General features: G+C 42.2%; 1 protein-coding gene across 3 annotated transcripts in view; it reads left to right on the forward strand.

The window, feature by feature from the left end:
• Positions 1 to 19,986, forward strand: part of col19a1 (collagen, type XIX, alpha 1) — a 422,382-nt gene that overhangs the window by 117,895 nt on the left and 284,501 nt on the right. For all 3 annotated transcript variants that reach the window (XM_087979446.1, XM_087979452.1, XM_087979458.1), the window contains exons 11-12: positions 13,745 to 13,798; positions 15,267 to 15,302. In XM_087979446.1, the coding sequence (XP_087835572.1) occupies positions 13,745 to 13,798; positions 15,267 to 15,302 (90 nt within the window). The remainder of the gene's footprint in view (positions 1 to 13,744; positions 13,799 to 15,266; positions 15,303 to 19,986) is intronic.

Consider the following 19,986-nt stretch of genomic DNA (forward strand, 5'->3'; position numbering starts at 1 on the left):
CGTTGTCTACAGGAGTAGTGCCAGAAGACTGGAGGCTAGCAAATGTGGTTCCCTTGTTCAAGAAGGGGAGTAGGGATAACCCTAGTAACTATAGGCCGGTGAGTCTCACTTCTGTTGTGGGCAAAGTCTTAGAGAGAATTGTAAGGGATAGGATTTATGAACATCTGGATAAGAATAATGTGATCAAGGATAGTCAGCATGGTTTTGTGAATGGCAGGTCGTGCCTCACAAACCTTATTGAATTCTTTGAGAAGGTGACTAAGGAGGTGGACGAGGGGAAAGCGGTAGATGTGGTGTATATGGATTTTAGTAAGGCGTTTGATAAGGTTCCCCATGGTAGGCTACTTCAAAAAATACGGAGATATGGCATTGAGGGTGAGTTGGAGGTTTGGATTAGAAATTGACTGGCTGGAAGAAGACAGAGGGTAGTAGTTGATGGTAAAGGTTCATCTTGGAGTGCCGTTACTAGTGATGTTCCGCAAGGATCTGTTTTGGGACCATTGCTGTTTGTCATTTTTATAAATGACCTGGAGGAGGGGCTAGAAGGGTTGGGTGAGCAAGTTTGCGGATGATACAAAAGTCGGAGGAGTTGTTGACAGTGAGGAAGGATGTAGCAGGTTACAGTGGGATATAGATAAGCTGCAGAACTGGGCAGAAAGGTGGCAAATGGAGTTCAATGTAGCTCAGTGTGAGGTGATTCTCTTTGGTAAGAGTAACAAAAAGATGGGGTACTGGGCTAATGGTCGGATACTTGGTAGTGTGGATGAGCAGAGGGATCTTGGTGTCCATGTACACAGATCTTTGAAAGTTGCCACCCAGGTAAATAGTGTGGTGAAGAAGGCATATGGCGTACTGGCTTTTATTGGTAGAGGAATTGAATTCCGGAGTCCTGAGGTCATGTTGCAGTTGTATAAGACTCTGGTGCGGCTGCATCTGGAGTATTGTGTGCAGTTTTGGTCGCCATACTATAGGAAGGATGTGGAGGCACTGGAACGGGTGCAGAGGAGGTTTACCAGGATGTTGCCTGGTATGGTAGAAAGATCGTATGAGGAAAGGCTGAGGCACTTGGGGTTGTTTTCATTGGAGAAAAGAAGGTTTAGGGGTGACTTGATAGAGGTGTACAAGATGATTAGGGGTTTAGATAGGGTTGACCGTGAGAACCTTTTTCCACATATGGAGTCAGCTATTACGAGGGGGCATAGCTTTACATTAAGGAGGGGTAGGTATAGGACAGATGTTAGGGGTAGGTTCTTTACTCAGCGAGTCGTGAGTTCGTGGAATGCCCTGCCAGTAGCAGTGGTGGACTCTCCCTCTTTATGGGCATTTAAGCGGGCATTGGATAGGCATATGGAGGATAGTGGGCTAGTGTAGGTTAGGTGGGCTTGGATCGGCACAACATCGAGGGCCAAAGGGCCTGTACTGTGCTGTATTCTTCTATGTTCTATGTTCTATGTATGGATGGCAGTTATCGGAAGGATGAAAGGCCACAGATGCAGTCGGGTAGATGGGTTAACTCAGGATAGGTAGAGAGGTAGGCAGGTAGTGTAGAGGTTTTCTGTGGCTCTCCCCATTTCAAACAAGAATGCTGTTTTGGAAAGTATAGGGGGTGATGGACTCTCAGGGGAATGTCGCATGAACATCCAAGTTTCTGGTACTGAGAATGGCTCTAATGTAATGAGGGGTATGTCGAGTTCCAAGCGATCGATTGTGACAGAGGACGCTCTAGTCAGACGCACAGACAGACGTTTCAGCGGCCAGCAGTGAAATATCAGAATGATGTGTTGCCTCCTTGGAGCCAGGATCAAGAATATCTCAGAGAGTGTGCAGAAGGTTCTCAAAGGGGAGAAGGACCAGTAGGAGGTAATTGTACACATTGGAACTAATGACAAAGGGAGAATATAGAAAGTTAGATAATACTTAAAAAGGAGGTCCTCAAGGATAGTAATATCTAGATTACTCCCAGTGCTACAAGCTAGTGAAGGAAGGAATAAGAGGATAGAGCAGATGAATGTGTGGTTGAGGAGTTGGTACAGGGGAGAAAGGTTCACAATTTTGGATCATTGGAACCTCTTCTGGGGTAGAAGTGACCTGTACAAGAAGGACAGATTGCACCTGAATTCGAAGGGGATGAATAAACTGGCAGGGAGATTTGCTATAGCTGTTTGAGAGAATTTAAACTCGGAAGATAGGGTGGTGGTAAATAGTGAGGAAAGAGATCAATCTGAGACTGGTACAGTTGGGAAAAGAAGAACGTCAAACAGTCAGGACAGGCAGAATCAAAGCAGAGAACAAAGTACGAACAAAGTAAACTGTATTTACTTTAATGGGAGAGGCCCTACCAGGGAAGGCAGGTGAACTCGGCATGGTTAGAAACATGGGACTGGGATATCATAGCAATTACAGAAACATGGCTCAGGGATGGGCAAGACTGGCAGCTTAATGTTTCAGGACACAAATGCTATAGGAAAGACCAAAAGGGGCGGCAGGAGAGGAGGGGAGAGGCGTTTTTGATAAGGGATAGCATTACTACTGTACTGAGGGAGGATATTCCTGGGAATACATTCAGAGAAGTTATTTGGGTAGAACTGAGAAATAATAAATGAATGATCACCTAATTGGGATTGTATTTTAGACCCCATAATAGTCGGCAGAATATTGGGAAACAAATTTGTCATGAGATTTCAGTTATCTGTAAAAATAATAGGGGTGGTTATGGTAGGGGATTTTACCTTCCAAACATGGGACTGCCAGAGTGTTAAGATTTCCTGATTCAATATGTGGATGTGCCTACTCGAGTAGGTGCAAAACCTGACCCACTCTTGGAAAATGAGGCAGGGCAGGTGAATGAGATGTCAATGCGGGAGCACTTTAAGGTCAGCGAAAATAATTTCATTAAAGTAGTGATGGAAGAGGATAGACTGGATCCAAAAGTGGAAGTTCCTAATTGGAGGAAGGCTAATTTTCCGGGTATTAGGCAAGAACTTTCAAAAGCTGATTGTGGGCAGATATTTGCAGGTAAAGGGACAGCTGGAAAATGGGTTCAGAAATGAGTTAACGAGAGTCCAGAGACAGTATATTCCTCTGGAAAGCTAGTAGGTGCAGAGAATGCTGGATGACCAAAGAAATTGAGGGTTTGGTTAAGAAAAAGAAGGAAGTATATGCCAGGTGTAGACAGGATGATAGAGTGAGTCCTTAGAAGAGTATAAAGTAAGTCGGAGTATACTTAAGAGGGAAATCAGGAGAACAAAAAGGGGACATGAGATAGCTCTGGCAAATAGAATTAAAGAGAATCCAAAGCGTTTTCACAAATACATTAAGGACAAAAGGGTAACTAGGGGGAGAATAGGCTCCCTCAAAGATCAGCAAAGCGGCCTTTGTGTAGAGCAGCAGGAGATGGGTGAGATATTAAATAAGTATTTTGTATCAGTTTTTACTGTAGAAAAGGACATGGAAGATATAGAATGTAGAGAAATAGATGGTTACATGTTGAAAAATGTCTATATTACTGAGGAGGAATCGCTGGATGTCTTGAAATGCATAAAAGTGGATAAATCCCCAGGACCTGATCAGGTGTACCCTCAAACTCTGTGGGAAGCTAGGGAAGTGCTGGGCCCTTTCCGGAGATACTTGTATCATTGATACTCACAGCTTAGGTGCCGGAAGACTGCAGGTTGGCTAATGTGGTGCCACTATTTAAGAAAGGTGGTAAAGACAAGCCAGGGAACTATAAACTGGAGAGCTTGACGTCAGTGGTGGGTAAGTTGTTCGAGAGAATCCTGAGGATGTATTTGGAAAGGCAAGGACTGATTTGGGATAGTCAACATGGCTTTGTGCGTGGGAAATCATGTCTCACAAACTTGATTCAGTTTTTTGAAGAGGTAACCAAGAAGATTGATGAGGGCACAGCGGTAGACATGATCTATTTGGACTTCATTAAGGCATTCGACAAGGTTCCTCATGGGAGACTGGTTAGCAAGGTTAGTTCTCACGGAATACAGGGAGAACTAGCCATTTGGATACAGAACTGGCTCAAAGGTAAAAGGTGGAGGGTGGGTGGTGGAGGGTTGTTTTTCAGACTGGAGGCCTGTGACCAGTGGAGTGCCACAAGGATTGGTGCTGGATCCATTACTTTTCGTCATTTATATAAATGATTTGGATGTGAACGTAGGAGGTATAGTTAGTAAGTTTGCAGATGACACCAAAGTTTGAGGTGTAGGGAACAGCGAAGAAGGATACCTCAGAGTACAGTGGGATCTTGATCAGATGGGCCAATGGGCTGAGGAGATGCAGATGAAGTTAAATTTAGATAAATGCAAGGTGCTGCATTTTGGAAAAGCAAATCAGAGCAGGACTGATATACTTAATGGGAAGGTCCTGGGGAGTGTTGCTGGACAAAGAGATCTTGGAGTGCAGGTTCATAGTTCATAGTTCCTTGAAAGTAGAGTCGCAGGTAGATAGGATAGTGAAGAAAACGTTTGGTATGTTTTCCTTTATCGGTCAGAGCATTGAGTATAGGAGTTGGGAAGTCATGTTGCAGCTGTACAGGACAATGGTTCGGCCACTTTTGGAATATTGCATGCAATTCTGGTTTCCCTCCTCCAAGAAGGATGTTGTGGAACTTGAAAGCGTTCAGAAAAGATTTACAAGGATGTTGCCATGGTTGGAGGATTTGAGCTCTTGAGAGAAGCTGAATGGGCTGGGGCTGTTTTCCCTGGAGTGTCGGAGGCTGAGACGTGACCTTATAGAGGTTTATAAAATCATGAGGGGCATGGATAGGATAAATAGGCAAAGTCTTATCCCTGTGGTGGGGGAGTCCAGAACTAGAGGCCATAGGTTAAGGGTGAGAGGGGAAAAATTGAAGAGGGACCTAAACGGCATCCTTTTCACACAGACGGTGGTGCCTGTTTGGAATGAGCAGTCAGAGGAAGTGGTGGAAGCTGGTATTATTACAGCATTTAAAAGCATCTGGATGGGTTTTGAGTAATATGGACCAAGTGCTTGCAAATGGGACTACGTTAGTTTAGGATATCTGGTCATATTGATTTAGACCGAAGGGTCTGTTTCTGTGCTGTACATCTTTATGACTCTATGACCATTGTTGGAGCAAAATCAGCATGATCGTTGCAATAGGTCAAGAAGAAGAACCATGACCACTCTTTTGGAACATGCAACCATTCGTAACAAATGTATTTTTACCTCCAGTGCCCAAAGTCAAATCAAAATAAATCAGTTGGACAAACTGACATTTGTTTGACTAATAACTTCAGAATTCTTTTGAGTCTTGCTACACTTTGAACACTTCTGCAGGAAATGTAGGAAGACTTTGCATTTATTTTCCAACTTACTGTATCTTTCTAAAGTGTCTCAATGTATCTCACTTGTACCAGTCTCTGTGCAGCAGACGAACTGTGATCAGCCTGTAATCCTCTGAGATGAGGAGTTTTGCAGTGGCCTGTCTTTCATCCCCACTCTCATTTGCCAGAGAAAATGGCAAAAGTTATTGTTGGGCTTTCAGTGGTGCTCGTAAAATCTGACTAATGTGCCATTATTCACTTGTTTATTGTTTCAGAATGTAAACTCTCATTTAATCATTTTAATTTTGACAGTGCACACATTTTATAGAACTTAACTCACTTAAAATGCATGCTGCACACAATTGTAGCAATAACATTTACTATACCAGCCTCCAGAGTGTATTTTAGCAGAGAAAAAAATCTTGTCCTTTTGTTACCTCTTGTGCATGATGTCTTTCTGTTAAACAGCACATGTCTATCAAGGGAACTTATTACTGTGCAGCCTTTTCAAATGATAAATGACAGAAAATCCATAAGTTGATGATAAGATAAATGTTTTGCAATCACTAAAGAGGACCTCAATTCTAAATGCCATCCAATTTGAGAACCAGTCTTTCAAAATTGCAAGCTAACTGAAAGATAATGTGCTGGATCATATTCCTGCAATTGTACTGACTGTCAGCTTCTATCAGGTGGTATCGATATTGGCTGTAATGCAGAGGATTTGCTCCTGTTCCAAAAGCTGAATGCAAATTGAGGCTGATTACACTGCTAAGAGAATGCTGTACCACTGGAGGTATGGCCTTTCAATTGAGATATTCAACCAAGCCTGAGTCGGTCTGTTCGAGGATCTAACTGGACAGTAATGATTATGTGACACTGTTAGACAAAGAGCAGGTTATTTCTTTCACTCCCCTTGTACTATTTTGTATAGGTGATAGTAATGTAGGAATCTTAATGTCAGTTTTGCCATGTTTCCTGGAGGGTTTCTCACCACAAGGGCTTGCAAGACATGTCTCTCCGCATATCTTACCAAACTCATTAACAACCTACCCTGAGGTTGTTAATGAGTCCCTGATTCCAGCTCCACTTGCCATATGCAGAACAACTTCCCACAGCCTGCATAACCAGAAATGAACCGGCATCCCTGTTGTTGCCTGTTATACACTCACACAAGCACCATCAGTCCAAAGCTGCCCTCCATGATTCCTGACATTTGCCCCAGCCAGAGAAAGAAAATGTGTTGCCCCATTGCCCCCTTTGTGGGCATAGACCTGGAGGTCCTGCAGTTGAGGTGGCGCACAGGCAGGCCATCCTCTTCCTCAGTATCAACAGAGAAGGACACAACACTATGCCACAGAAGTCTGGCCTGAGGTTGCAGTCTCAGCACCTGCACTGCATAGGAAGAAGGCCAATGACCTGCTCCATTCCACCAGCATAAATATCACATCTTCTATCTGTTATCTCACACTCACACTCTGCTACTATACCCACGTCTCACCAAGGTACCTGGTCTACCATTCACACTATTGTCTGAAACATCTTTCATTTGCTGTCACCCACCCCAGCACCTGACCTCACAAATCCTCCATCCCCTGTTTCCCACCTATTTACTCATTTGGGACACCTCCTCACTTGTACCAATAGTAATAGCCATTCCACCCACTTTCTTCTCCTGAATACCTGCCTCTCTCTCATTCTAGGAGGAAAACAACTCACAACAGGGCAGAAAGAATCAGGGTAGGTGGTGGGCAGCCTGACATTTGGCTCCACTTGCCTCTAATAGAGATGATCCTGACTCTGACCATCCCGAGTGGTGGACTGACCATATCCAAGCCCATTGGCTGGTAGCAGAGGCTATCTTTAACTTACTGTGTTGGGATTCCTGAGTGAAGGCTACACCCCTTGATTTGACTGAGGTTTGCTGGCAACCGTGACTTCCTCGCTTTAGAACATAGAACATTACAGCACAGTACAAGTCCTTCAGCCCTCGAAGTTGTGCCGACCTGTGGAATCAATCTGAAGCCCATCTATCCTACACTATTCCATTTTCATCCATATGTTTATCCAATGACCATTTAAATGCCTTTAAAGTTTGCAAGTCTACTGCTGTGCAGGCAATGCATTTCACACCCCCACTACTCTGAGTAAAGAAACTGCCTGTGACATCTGTCCTATATCTATCACCCTCAATTTAAAGCTATGTCCTCTTATGCTAGCCATCACCATCCAAGGAAAAAGGCTCTCACTGTCCATCCTACCTAACCCTCTGATTATCTTATATGTCTCAATTAAGTCACCCCACTACCTTCTTCTCTCTAATGAAAACAGCCTCAAATCCCTCAGCCTTTCCTCATAAGACCTTCCCTCCATACCAGACAATATCCTAGTAAATTGCCTCTGAACCCTTTCCAAAGCTTCGCATCCTTCCTATAATGTGGTCACCCAGAACTGAACGTAATACTCCAAGTGCGGCCTTACCAGTGGTCTTATACAGCTGCAGCATAATCTCATGGCTCTGAAAATCAATCTCTCTACCAATAAAAGCTAACACACTGTATGCCTTCTTAACAACCCGGATGGCAACTTTCAGAGGTATATGTACATAGACACTGAGATCTCTCTGCTCATCTACACTGCCAAGAATCTTACAATTAACCCAGTATTCTTTGATCCTGTTGCTTATTCCAAGGTGAGCACCTTACACTTTTCTACGATAAACTCCATTTGCCACCTCTCAGCCCAACTCTGCAGTTTATCTATGTCCCTCTGTAACCTGTATTCAAAAAGAACAGGTAACCAATGAATGCGTCTGCCGATATCTCAGCAACAAACCCAAACAAGCAGACAAAATGCGTCCAGAAACCCTAGCCACTCTCCCCTACATCAAAGACATCTCAGAAATGACAAACCCGCCAACACACTGAAACAGCAGCTAACGGATTTAAAAGACCCTTTACAGACAACAAGCATAACTAATGTAATTTACAAAATACCATGCAAGAACTGTAATAAACACTACATTGGACAAACAGGCAGAAAACTAGCCACCAGGATACATGAACGTCAACTAGCCACAAAAAGACATGACCCACTCTCACTAGTATGCTTACATATTGATGAGGAAGGACATCACTTTGACTGGGACAACACATCCATCCTAGGACAAGCCAAACAGAGACATGCATGAGAATTCCTAGAAGCATGGCCTTCCAACCAGAACTCTATCAACAAACACATTGACCTGGATCCCATTTACCACGCCCTGAGAAAAAGAATACAAAATGACATCACCACAGGAAATGACATCACCAACCCTAGGAAACCTAAACACATAAATAGAAAGTGGGCCATGCCACCAGCACTTCATCCGGAGGCTCACTGATGATGTTACCTAGTATGGTGATGAAATGTCTGAAATGAACCTTCCAGCTCAGCGAACAAACCTACGTCCAGCAGTACTGTGAGTCTGGTATCACTGACTGAGGAGGCTAAATAGAGAAATGCAATACCAAGCAGGGATGCTGTGAGCATTCATGTAGATTACAAGTGAGTGAGCACTATGACAGTGAGTGAAAAGCTCAGAAATGCAGCCTGATCCATTCCATAGGCTGGGTGCATGTCTCTGAGTACATTGTGTCCTTGCTGCAACATTAACATAGTTGTTGGTGCAGCATTGAAGTGTGGAAATGTCCTGTAGGTGGATTGGAGAAGCACTGTGAAAGTTCTTACAAATTAATGCATGTCAATGCCAATGATGGTGATAGAAGGCTGCATGTTAATGAATTGAGATGTACCATTAATGAGATTATTAAGAAGCAACAATCCCCTAAACAGACAATGAACTTCTGCCTAGCAAGGAGCTCATCTTGACATTTAGAGCAAGTGTAGTCTGAGCTTATGAGGCAATATCCCACCTTTTAATTAGGAGTGTTAAACGTTAGGGTAAGTGCCCTTGAACTGGAAGATTTGCTGGGCATTTCTAGAGGGCATTTAGTATCAGCTGCATTGCTGTGGGTGTGGAGTCACAATTATGCCATAGGTAAGAACATTAGTAATCCAGATTTGTTGTCACCATTACTGAGGTGCGATTATTTTTTCATTGTTCCTAGACCCCGCTGGAATTGTCACCTGATTCTGCCTTATTTCTCACCATAGCCAACGTTGTTCAGGTTCCTGTAAGATTCCAGCCACTGATAGTGATAATTTTCAGCAGGTTCACAGATTCTGGCTACTCAAATATGGAATAACTCTTCTCAGCAAAAACAAGTGGAGACAAGCGTGTCCGATCATTTCGGTAATGCTGTCAGGAGAAGAAAAGCTGGAAGACAATGTAGCTTAGGAATTTGTTTGCTCTGTACTTGAACAAATCACTTGTCTTTTTGAAGACAAAGTTGTGTTCATCACTTTGACTGTAAACGATCACAATGTTGTCTGATTCTTCTGTGACACAACAAACATTTTATTATTAGACAGCTCATCATTGGGCTTTCTGAAACATAATATTAACATTAATTCCATTAAAAGATAGATACAGTAAGTAAACAAAACTTTGAATGAAGATAAATGTTGGCCTTTTACAGTCTGAAATGGGAGAGTTGATAATAGAGAGCAAGGAAATGGCAAGCAAACTGAGCATCTACTTTAGCTCAGTCTTCACAGAAGAAGACAAAAAAAAACTTCCCAGATGTCTTTTGGGAAGGAAGATTTTAAGGAAATTAGTATGAGTAAAGAATAGTGATGGCAAAATTAATTGGACTGAAAGCTGATAAATCCCCAGGGTCTGACAATCTAAACACCCAGGGCATTGAAGAAGGTGGCCATAGAAATAATGGATGATTTGGTTGTCATCTGGAACAGCCCTAGCAGATTGCAGAGTGGCAAATGTGACCCCACTAATTCAAAAAGCCAGAAGGGAGAAAACTGAATTATAGACTGGTTAGCCTCATATCAGTATAGAGAAAATGCTGTCAACTTTTATAAAGGATGTCATATCAAGCCAGAAAAGAAATACAAACAGTATTGCACAAAGTCAGCATTGTTTATGAAATTCATGTTTGACAAAGCCACTGGAGTTTTTTTGTGGATGTAACTAATTAATTAGATGATGGAGAACCTGTGGATGTTTTTCCACACAAGAGGTTGTTATACAAACTCAAAGCACATGGACTGGTGATAATAGACTGGCATGGATTGAGAACCAGTTAGCAGACAGAAAACAGAAAGTAGGGTATTCTCTGCAGTGAAATTTGGTAATAAATGGCGTATCACAGGAGTCAGTGCTTGGGCCTCAACTATTCACAATATATATATATCAATGATTTGGATGAGTGAATTGAGTGTAGTAATTCCAAGTTTGCTGCTGATATAAAACTAGATGGGAATTTGAATGGTGAGGAAGACTTAACGAGGCTTTAGAGCAATTGCGACTAATTGAATGAAAGGATAAATACATGGCAAATGCAGTATAACACAGATTATTGTGAAGTTGTCCACTTCAATGGGAAAAACAGAATGGCAAAGGAATATTTAGTGGAGACAATGACGTAATGATATTATCATTAGACCAGTTAGTCCAAAACTAACTCTTTGGGGTCATGGTTTCAAATCCCATCACTCAGCTGGTAATATTTAAACTCAACTGGAAAATGAAACTTGTCTCAGGTAAAAAGTTAAAAATCACACTACACCAGGTTATAGTCCAACAGTTTTAATTGGAAGCACACTAGCTTTCGGAGCGACGCTCCTTCACCAGGTGAGCATCGCTCCGAAAGCTAGTGTCCTTCCAATTAAACCTGTTGGACTATAACCTGGTGTAGTGTGATTTTTATCTTTGTACATCCCAATCCAACACCGGCATCTCCAAATCATGTCTCAGGTAATGTTGACCATGAAGTGATGATCAAATATTATTTAAAATGTAATGAAGGAAAAGTGGTGAAGCAAATCTGCTTTCCTTCGTGGTCTGGTCTACATGTGACTTCCAAGCAACAGTAATGTAGTTTAGGGGCAGATGCTAGCTCAGTGGTTAGCACTGCTGCCTCAGAGCACCAGGGACCCAGTTTCAATTCCAGCCTTAGGTGACTGTCTGTGGGAGTTTGCACATTCTCCCATTATCTGCATGGATTTCTGCCAGGTACTCCAGTTTTCTCCCATAATCGAAAGGTGTGCAGGTTAGGTGGATTGGCCATGCTAAATTGCCCAGCCGTGTTCAGGGACATGCAGGAAAGGTGGATTAGCCATGATAAATGTGGGGTTACAGAGATAGGGTAGAGAACTGGGCTGGTCTGGGTAGGATGCTCTTTAGAAGGTCTGTGCAGATTCAATGGGTCAAATAGCTTCTCTCCATACTGTAGGGATTCTATGATTTGATTGGTAGCAGATTGGGGAATTTTGATATACAAAGGGACCCAGAAGTCCCTTATCCATTCATTGACAGCAAGCATTGAGGTGCAGCTGGCAGGAAGGAAGGCAAATGGTATGTTGTCTTGCAAAAACATACAAGTACAAGAGAAAGGAAATCTTAGTACAACACCTAGAATGATTTGTGCATTTTTGCTCACCTAAGAAAAGATCATCTTTCTGCAGAGTTAGTGAAGCTTCAACAGACTGATCCGAGGTTGGCATGTTTGTTGTACGAGGTTAGATTGTGTTGACCAAGCTTGTCCTAAGTGGAGTTTAGAGATTGAGAGGGGATCTCATTGAAATATATAAAATTCTGATAGGGCTGGAAAACTGGGGCAGGGATGATGGCCCAGAACAAAGTACTATGGTCTCAGGGCACTAGATAGGCCATTTCAGATTGAGATGAGGAGAAATGTCTTCATCAGAGGGCAGTGAAGCTGCGGAATTCCTGCCACAGAAAGCTATGCAGGGTAAGTCATTAAATGTATTTAGAAGGCAATTAAATAGATTTCTAGAAGCTCAGTGTCAAGTGTATGGGAGAGTATGGGAGTTTGGCTTTGTGATAGAGGATCAGCCATGGTCATGTTGAATGGCAGAGCTAAGTTGATGGGCTGCATGGCATACTCCTGATCCTGCTTACTATGTTTATGTCATTTAATCTCAACTATGGGTGCGAGGATAGCCCTTTCCCTTCATAATCTTCACTAACCAAATGTGCACAGTCAGTCAGGTTATGAATAGGGACCCAGTCGCGCAAAGGATAACAAGCCCATCAAAGCTTACAGGTAAGGGGAAGATGGACCACAAGATGATCCTAGGTTAGATAGAAATTTAGTAACAGGAGGACATGATTTTGCCCCTTGTACCCTATTCTGCCACTCACTGAGGGCCTGACTGATCTGACCTACAACTCTAAGTTCCCAAAGACCTTGAGATTTCCATGGCCCTTTTTGTGATGAAGTGCTTTGTAATTTTATTAGACAATTTTTTTTTCTTATTCTGCCTCTTGATCATGATTTTTTCCATGAGAGGAGATATGGGTAAAGCAACCAAATCCTTTCCACTTACTGGATATCGCAAAAGGATGCTGGATTTGGACCCAGCAAGTTTGAAATTACATGCCTGAAGAACAATAGCTTTTGCCTTCTCTCTTTTTTTTTGAAAATTGATTTTATCAAGGATTATGAATTGGAAACCATGGAGGAATTCCAAAGACTGAAAAGTCTTAATTACTACAACTTGATAAAGGATAATCTGGAAACTAATCACCACTGTCTATAGGTAACTTGGGCTGGTGAAGGAGTGGAGCTCCTTCATGTCACTGTTCATACGGGATCTTAACATGTCACGCAGATCGCAAGAAGCTAACCTACCCATTCCTATTAAATCTATTCAGTTTTGACTAACATCCTTCTGGCCTATGAGCAAGACTGTTGACCCTATTTCCTATCCAATGTTTTCCCAAAGCTTCAGGTTAGATTACTTACAGTGTGGAAACAGGCCCTTCAGCCCAACAAGTCCACACCCCTACATTTATTCCTTCACCTAACACAATTTAGCATGGCAAATTCACCTAACCTGCACATTTTTGGACTGTGGGAGGAATGTGCAAACTCCACACTGTCAGTCGTCTGAGGCAGGAATTGAACCCAGGTCTCTGGTGCTGTGAGGCAGCAGTGCTAACCACTGTGCCACCATGCCACCCACGCTTTTCATGATGCTTTTCCTCCCTTCCCCAAAGTTTTTTTAAAGCTCCAACTAGGCAATACCTCCACCTTCATCCACTCATTCCACACTTGACAACAATGCCCTCTTGCCTTAGATACATCATTTGAAGAAGGGTGACCATGTTACAATAATTAACAGACTTGTTTGCAGAGCTGCAACAATTTGGTTTTGGCTTTGGTAATTCACAATTTGTTCAAACATTGCTTTTTTTTAAACCATGGGAAATTGTATTGCTTAAACATAATTGTTAACATAAAGAATAGATTTCTATTTCAATAAAATATATGACTAATTCTTCCATTCTCCTTTTTAAAAAGGGCTTAAAGGGAGACTCTGGTGTTCCTGGTCTGCCTGGTCCAAGAGGAGAAAAAGTAAGTGCTATTTGGAATAGTATAAAAAACAGTTTTCTTGAGCAAATTTCTCACTTCTGAACTCAGTGTTTCATTTTCAAAGTGAGATTCTTTAGAAATCTGTGAATGTACAGTTTGTAATCTGATTTGTGTTAATAGGGATCAGCAACCTGTCTGACATCACTCTCACAGACATGTAAGGTTGATAATCAATTTATCTGTTTCACATAGTCCCACAGAGTCAACACATGACCCCCCAGTTGAATTAACAGGTGAATGGAGTTGTTGATAGTGTTCATTTAACATTCAGAATATAGTCAAAAGGAGACTAAATTAATCACAAAGGGTGAACCACCTAAAGCGATAGTCTCCGTCATTCTCTGGACAAGGAAGCTGATTGTCAGTTGGCACAACCTTTGGAACCATCAGGAATCCATTCTTCAACACTACTTAATACAGACTTATAAGCAAAAGCTTCTGCCTGTCTTCAAAATTTGGTGAGTCAGGATGGTGAAATTTATGAACAAGTCAGTCCAAAATTTATGAAGGCAATATCTGACATTGAGGAGCAAAGAACATTCAGTGTTAAGAAATACTCTAGTTTAAAATGGGATAAATATGAAGGGTATACTCTTTCAAAAGGTAGAGCCTGACAAATACCTATGGATGATGCCAGGCACTTCATTGAAAACATCTCTGCAATGTGAAAAGCACTTGCCAAGTCAAATGTAGTGAGATGTGTGAGCAGATGCATAGAACATAAGTACGTGGGAGTAATATGACCCACCCCCAGTAACGTAGTAGTGCGAACATACTTGGAGAATGTGTCCAAATCTGGTGACTGTGCCTTCATACAGGCATTGGTATTTTGGAAAGTTTGAGACAAAAAAGGTACAGGTGGATTCTAAAATCATGTAATTCTGCACAGAAAGGGTTAAATTCCTCCTGTTGATAATTGATGAATATTTGTTGGTTGTTCAATCACCTTACACTGAAAGTGATTGAGTAGAGGTGAAAGGTACTTTTATAGTTGTGAGAAAGTTCAATGTTTAGGAAAAGAATTGCCCTGTGCACATAAAGTAAGGCTTTCCTGATCTTACACTGCACGTGCCATTTGCCTTCCCAGTTGCTTTCTGTGCTTGCATGCTAACTTTCAGTATTCCATCTACAAGTAAACTTAGGTTTCTCTGAACATCAAGGTTCAGAAGATTGTATATATTTTTAAAAATCTGTAGACCTGTGCGAGTAGCAATGCTGGATACAAGCAAACCTAGCCCACTGCAGTGCATCATCATTACTCCCTGAGCAGATGACTCCTTGTATCCTGTAACTAATAGCACAGCTCCTGTGGCTGACTGTAACTCATTTCAGACTTTCTTTCAAATTTTAAACTGAAATTTATTCATTTCTTAGCTATACTTAATTGAATTGTCAATGAGTTAACTGTTCGTCAACTGATTACTAATGAAATGATTTTTATTTTCAACAGGGAGATATGGGTCCTCCAGGTCCACCTGGATTGTCTGTAAGTTTCTGGGACTTTGTGCTCCTCTGGGTGAAATGGAAATGTTGAGGCAATAAGCATAATTTTTCAGGGAGGCTAAGGAAGATGGAAGACTATGTAAATGAAGCAGAGATGTGGGATTTGATTTGGAATACTGTAACAAAAACTTAACACAGATATAATGGTTCAGATCTAGCATTGCCTGAGGGCAGGACTTCAGATCACATGCTGAAGATCTTTATGATTGGATTAGAATCCCTACCGTGTGAAAGCAGGCCCTTCAGCCCAACAAGTCCATACCGACCCTCAGAAGAGCAACCCTCACAGACCCCATTCACCTACCCTGTATTTAACCCTGACTAATGCGCCTAACCTACACATCCCTGAACACCATGGGCAATTTAGCATGACCAATCCACCTAACCAGTAACACCAGAGCTGGTGATGGGGCCAAGAATAGAAACAGAACTTCCTAAACCCCTTGAATATTCAATGTTCAATCATCCAATCATCCCTGTACCTCACATTTTGCTGGTTAAATACCACACAGGCTGGATACAGGGAATTGTATTGTGATATCTGGTCAACAATCTAAGCTCTATTCAAAATTGTATTGGTGACTTTCATTGCTGAAACCAGTAGGCTGTCCAGAACAATACCCAAGTTGATCACCAAACAAATTCTGCTGTGAATCAACAAAGCAAGTGGCAAGGTCTTCTGCCATTCAACTTTGCCCACCCAGCAAACCAACCCAGGTTAAGAGTAAGGTAATGTGGAGGGAATAAACACAATCTATATCTGTCCCTAAAATAGGCTTGTATGTGTTCTCATTTCAAATTTAGAGACATAGAGTCTTACAGCATGGAGACAGGCCCTTTGGCCCAAAGTGGTCCATGTCGACCAAAATATCCATCAACGCTAACTTAGCCCATATACTTCTAAATCTTTCCTATCCATGTATTTGTCAAATGCCTTTTAAATGTTGTCAATGCCTCAACCACTCCCGCAGACAGCTCATTCCATATACATACCACCCTCTGTGTAAATAAGTTGCCCCTCAGGTTCCCTTTTATACTTTTCCCTCTAACCTTAAACTGATGCCCTCTACTCCTTGATTTCCCCAAACTTGGGAAAAAGACTGAGTGCAATCACACTATCCTTGCATCTCATGATGTTATACACTTCTGTAAGATCACCCCTCCCCCCGCCCCCCAGTTTCCAATGCTCTAAAGCAAAAGTCCTAGCTTGTCTAACCTCTCCCCATAACTTAGACCATTGAGTACCAGCAACATCCTTGTAAATTTCTTCTGCACTCTTGTTATGGACCAGGCCAGACCCCCTCAAAACATTTTAAGAAGGAAGCCCAGACCCTAACTTTTCCAGTTGTATAAGCAAGTGTAAAGTGGATATTCCAGGAGTGACACAGCTGGCCCAATCTCTTAGTTTTAAGCCAAACAGAATTTATTTACAAGATTTCCGAATGAAATACAAACAGAAGAGAACAGAATATAGAGTAGCTTAACCTATCTTTAAACCCAACAGACTATCCCAAATTAATGATGCTGTTCCAAATGCTTGCAGCAGTCTACATAAAACCCCCTTGGCAAAAAGGTAAAATCAGACACAGGTTCTTATAGGAGACAGAGATGAGAGAGAGATTTAACATGGAACCTCCTTCCATTGTAGCTGTTTCTTTGGATTCCTAGCTTAAACTGACCAGCAGCTCCTGAATAGACAGGCTGCCAAAACCAAACCAAATCAAAGAAAAGCTGAGCTGGGAAAACTGGCCACTGCCCTTTCATTGTACAAGTATTTTTTTTTAACTTAAAAGCTTCTTCAAGTAGATAAACCTGGACACCTTGGAACCCTGACCTTATGACCCCTCTGAAAAAAAAACCATGAACACAATAACCTTGTTAAAGGAGCAGCATCGGCACATTCTTTCCAGTTTAAAAACATCCTTCCTATAGCAAGGTGACTAAAACTGATCACAATACTCCAAGTGCGGCCTCACCAACATCCTGTACAACTGCAACATAACTTCCTAACTTCTCTATTCAATGCCTTGACTGATGAAGGCTAGTGTGCCAAAAGCCTTCTTCACTGCCCTTTTTTACCTGTGACTCCACTTTCAGAGAACCGTGCACCTGAACTCTAAGGTTCCCCTGTTCCATCACATTCCTTTAAGGCCCTACCATTCATGATGAAACTCCAACCTTGATTTGACTTTCAAAATGCAAGACCTTACACTTATCTATATTAAACTCCATTTTCCATTTCTCAGCCCACTTCCCCAACTAATCAAGGTCCTGCTTCAATTTTGATAACCTTCCTCACTATCCACAATACATCCTATTTTAATATTGATTGCAAACTTACTAATCATGCTTAGTACATTCTCAACAAAATCATTGATACAGATAACAAACAGCAACAGGTCCAGCACCAACCCCTGAGGGACCTCAGTAGTCACAGGCCTCCAGTCCAACAAATGTTCTTCCACTATTATCCACTGCTTCCTACCATAAAGCCATCTGTGTATCCAATTTGCTGGCCCCCCCAGGATTCAATGCAATCTAAGCTTCCAGAGCAGCCAACCATGTAGAACCATTTTCAAAGGCCTTACTGATATTCAGATAGACTACATCTACCACCCTGCCATCATCAACTTGCCTGGTCACTTCATCAAAGACCTCTAACAAATTTGTGAGGCATGATCTCCCATGCACAAAGCCATGCTGACTACTCCTAATCAAACACTGTCTTTCAGTGGGCGGCACGGTGGCACAGTGGTTAGCACTGCTGCCTCACAGCGCCAGAGACCCGGGTTCAATTCCCGCCTCAGGCGACTGACTGTGTGGAGTTTGCACGTTCTCCCCGTGTCTGCGTGGGTTTCCTCCGGGTGCTCCGGTTTCCTCCCACCATCCAAAGATGTGCAGGGTCAGGTGAATTGGCCATACTAAATTGCCTGTAGTGTTAGGTAAGGGGTAAATGTAGGGGTATGGGTGGGTTTCGCTTCGGCGGGTCGGTGTGGACTTGTTGGGCCAAAGGGCCTGTTCCCACACTGTAATCTAATCTAATCAAATGCCTATATATCCTATCCCTCTGAATATTCTCAAGTAACTTACCTACCACAGATGTTAGGCTTACTGTCTGATGTCTCCAGGATTTTCTTTGCAGTCCCTCTTGAATAAGGGTACAACATTCGCTACCCTCCAGTCTTCTGATTCCTCACCCGTGCCGAACATTGATACAAAAATATCAACCAGGCCACCCCCAATTTCTTCTCTAGCCTCTTGCAGTATTCTTGAATATATATTTGTTCAAATAAAATTAAAAAGGGGTGCCACACATTTTAATATCACTCTGATGCTCATGGGTTGCCATGCAGAATGTAGGACAATCTTGCTGGGTTGATCACCCTGCCTTGAGGATGTGAATTCTCGCCCTCCTCCTACCCACCTTTGGTCCTGTGTGTGAAACCAGCTTTGAATTAGTCAATCAAGTTTCATTAACACAAAACAATATCTGCTTCAGGCATCATGCATTATCCATTTATTAGACCATCCCTGTCACTCCCCAAAAAAAGCTATTTTGATGACTGTTGCTGGGATTAAGGCAAAATTCTCTTATAACTGCAGGTCATGCATCTTATGGCAAACAAAACAGATATGTAAAGGGCTATGCCATTAAAATTATTAGTACAGGTAAGGTTCAAGAGCCCTTCCTTGCACAATGTTTTTTTAAGATTAGATTCCCTACAGTGTGGAAACAGGCCCTTCAGCCCACACTGACCCTCTGAATAGCAACCCAGCCCGCTCTGACTAATGCATCTAACACTATGGGCAATTGAGCATGGCCAATTCATCTGACGTGCACATCTTTGGACTGTGGGAGGAAACGTACACAGACACAGGGAGGATGTGCAAACTCCACACAGACAGTCACCCAAGGCTGGAATTGAACCTGGGAACCCTGGTGATGTGAGGGTGTAGTGCTAACCACTGAGCCACTGTGCTGCCCTGTAACGAGTTGCATGTGTTAACAAGTTATATTGAAAATAGCATTGTTCATTTTGTCCACTTAAGTCCATCATACACACATGTATCAGTACAGCGAATCTGGTAGGAAGACTTAATAAAGGATCCATGTTTACCAACTTGTGTAGCGCTATGTCTAAATGTATGCCCTATTATATAACTTTTCTCATCCAAGAAAGTTGTATTTATGTCAAATTCTTCTCTCCTCTATCTTAATAAGGCCAGAAGCTCACTTATTTTAAGTTGGTATGGCTCCTTACAATGTGGGAAAGTATGGAAGTTATGCCCTTTGGTCAGAAGAATGGAGGTGTAGACTTTTTTCTAAATGGGAAAAAGCTTCAGATACCTGAAGCACAAAGGGACTGAGGAGTCCTAGTTCAGGACTCTCTTCTGGTTAACATGCAGGTTCAGTTAGTAGTTAGGAAGGTAAATGAAATGTTAACATTCATTTCAGAATGGCTAGAATGCAAGAGCAGCATTATAATACTGAGGGTGTATAAGGCTTTGGTCAAATGACATTTGGAATATTGTGGCAGTTTTGGGCCCCATATCTAAGAAAGGATGAGCTGGATTTGGAGAGGGTCCAGAAGAGGTTCATAAGAATAATCCTGGGAATGAAGAGCATATCCTATGAGGAATGTTTGAGGACTCTATGTCTGTTTCGA

Source organism: Chiloscyllium plagiosum, unplaced genomic scaffold, assembly GCF_037043375.1.
Source record: "Chiloscyllium plagiosum isolate Xiang-an unplaced genomic scaffold, Cpla_swu_hap1 HiC_scaffold_3, whole genome shotgun sequence".
NCBI lineage: Eukaryota > Metazoa > Chordata > Chondrichthyes > Orectolobiformes > Hemiscylliidae > Chiloscyllium > Chiloscyllium plagiosum.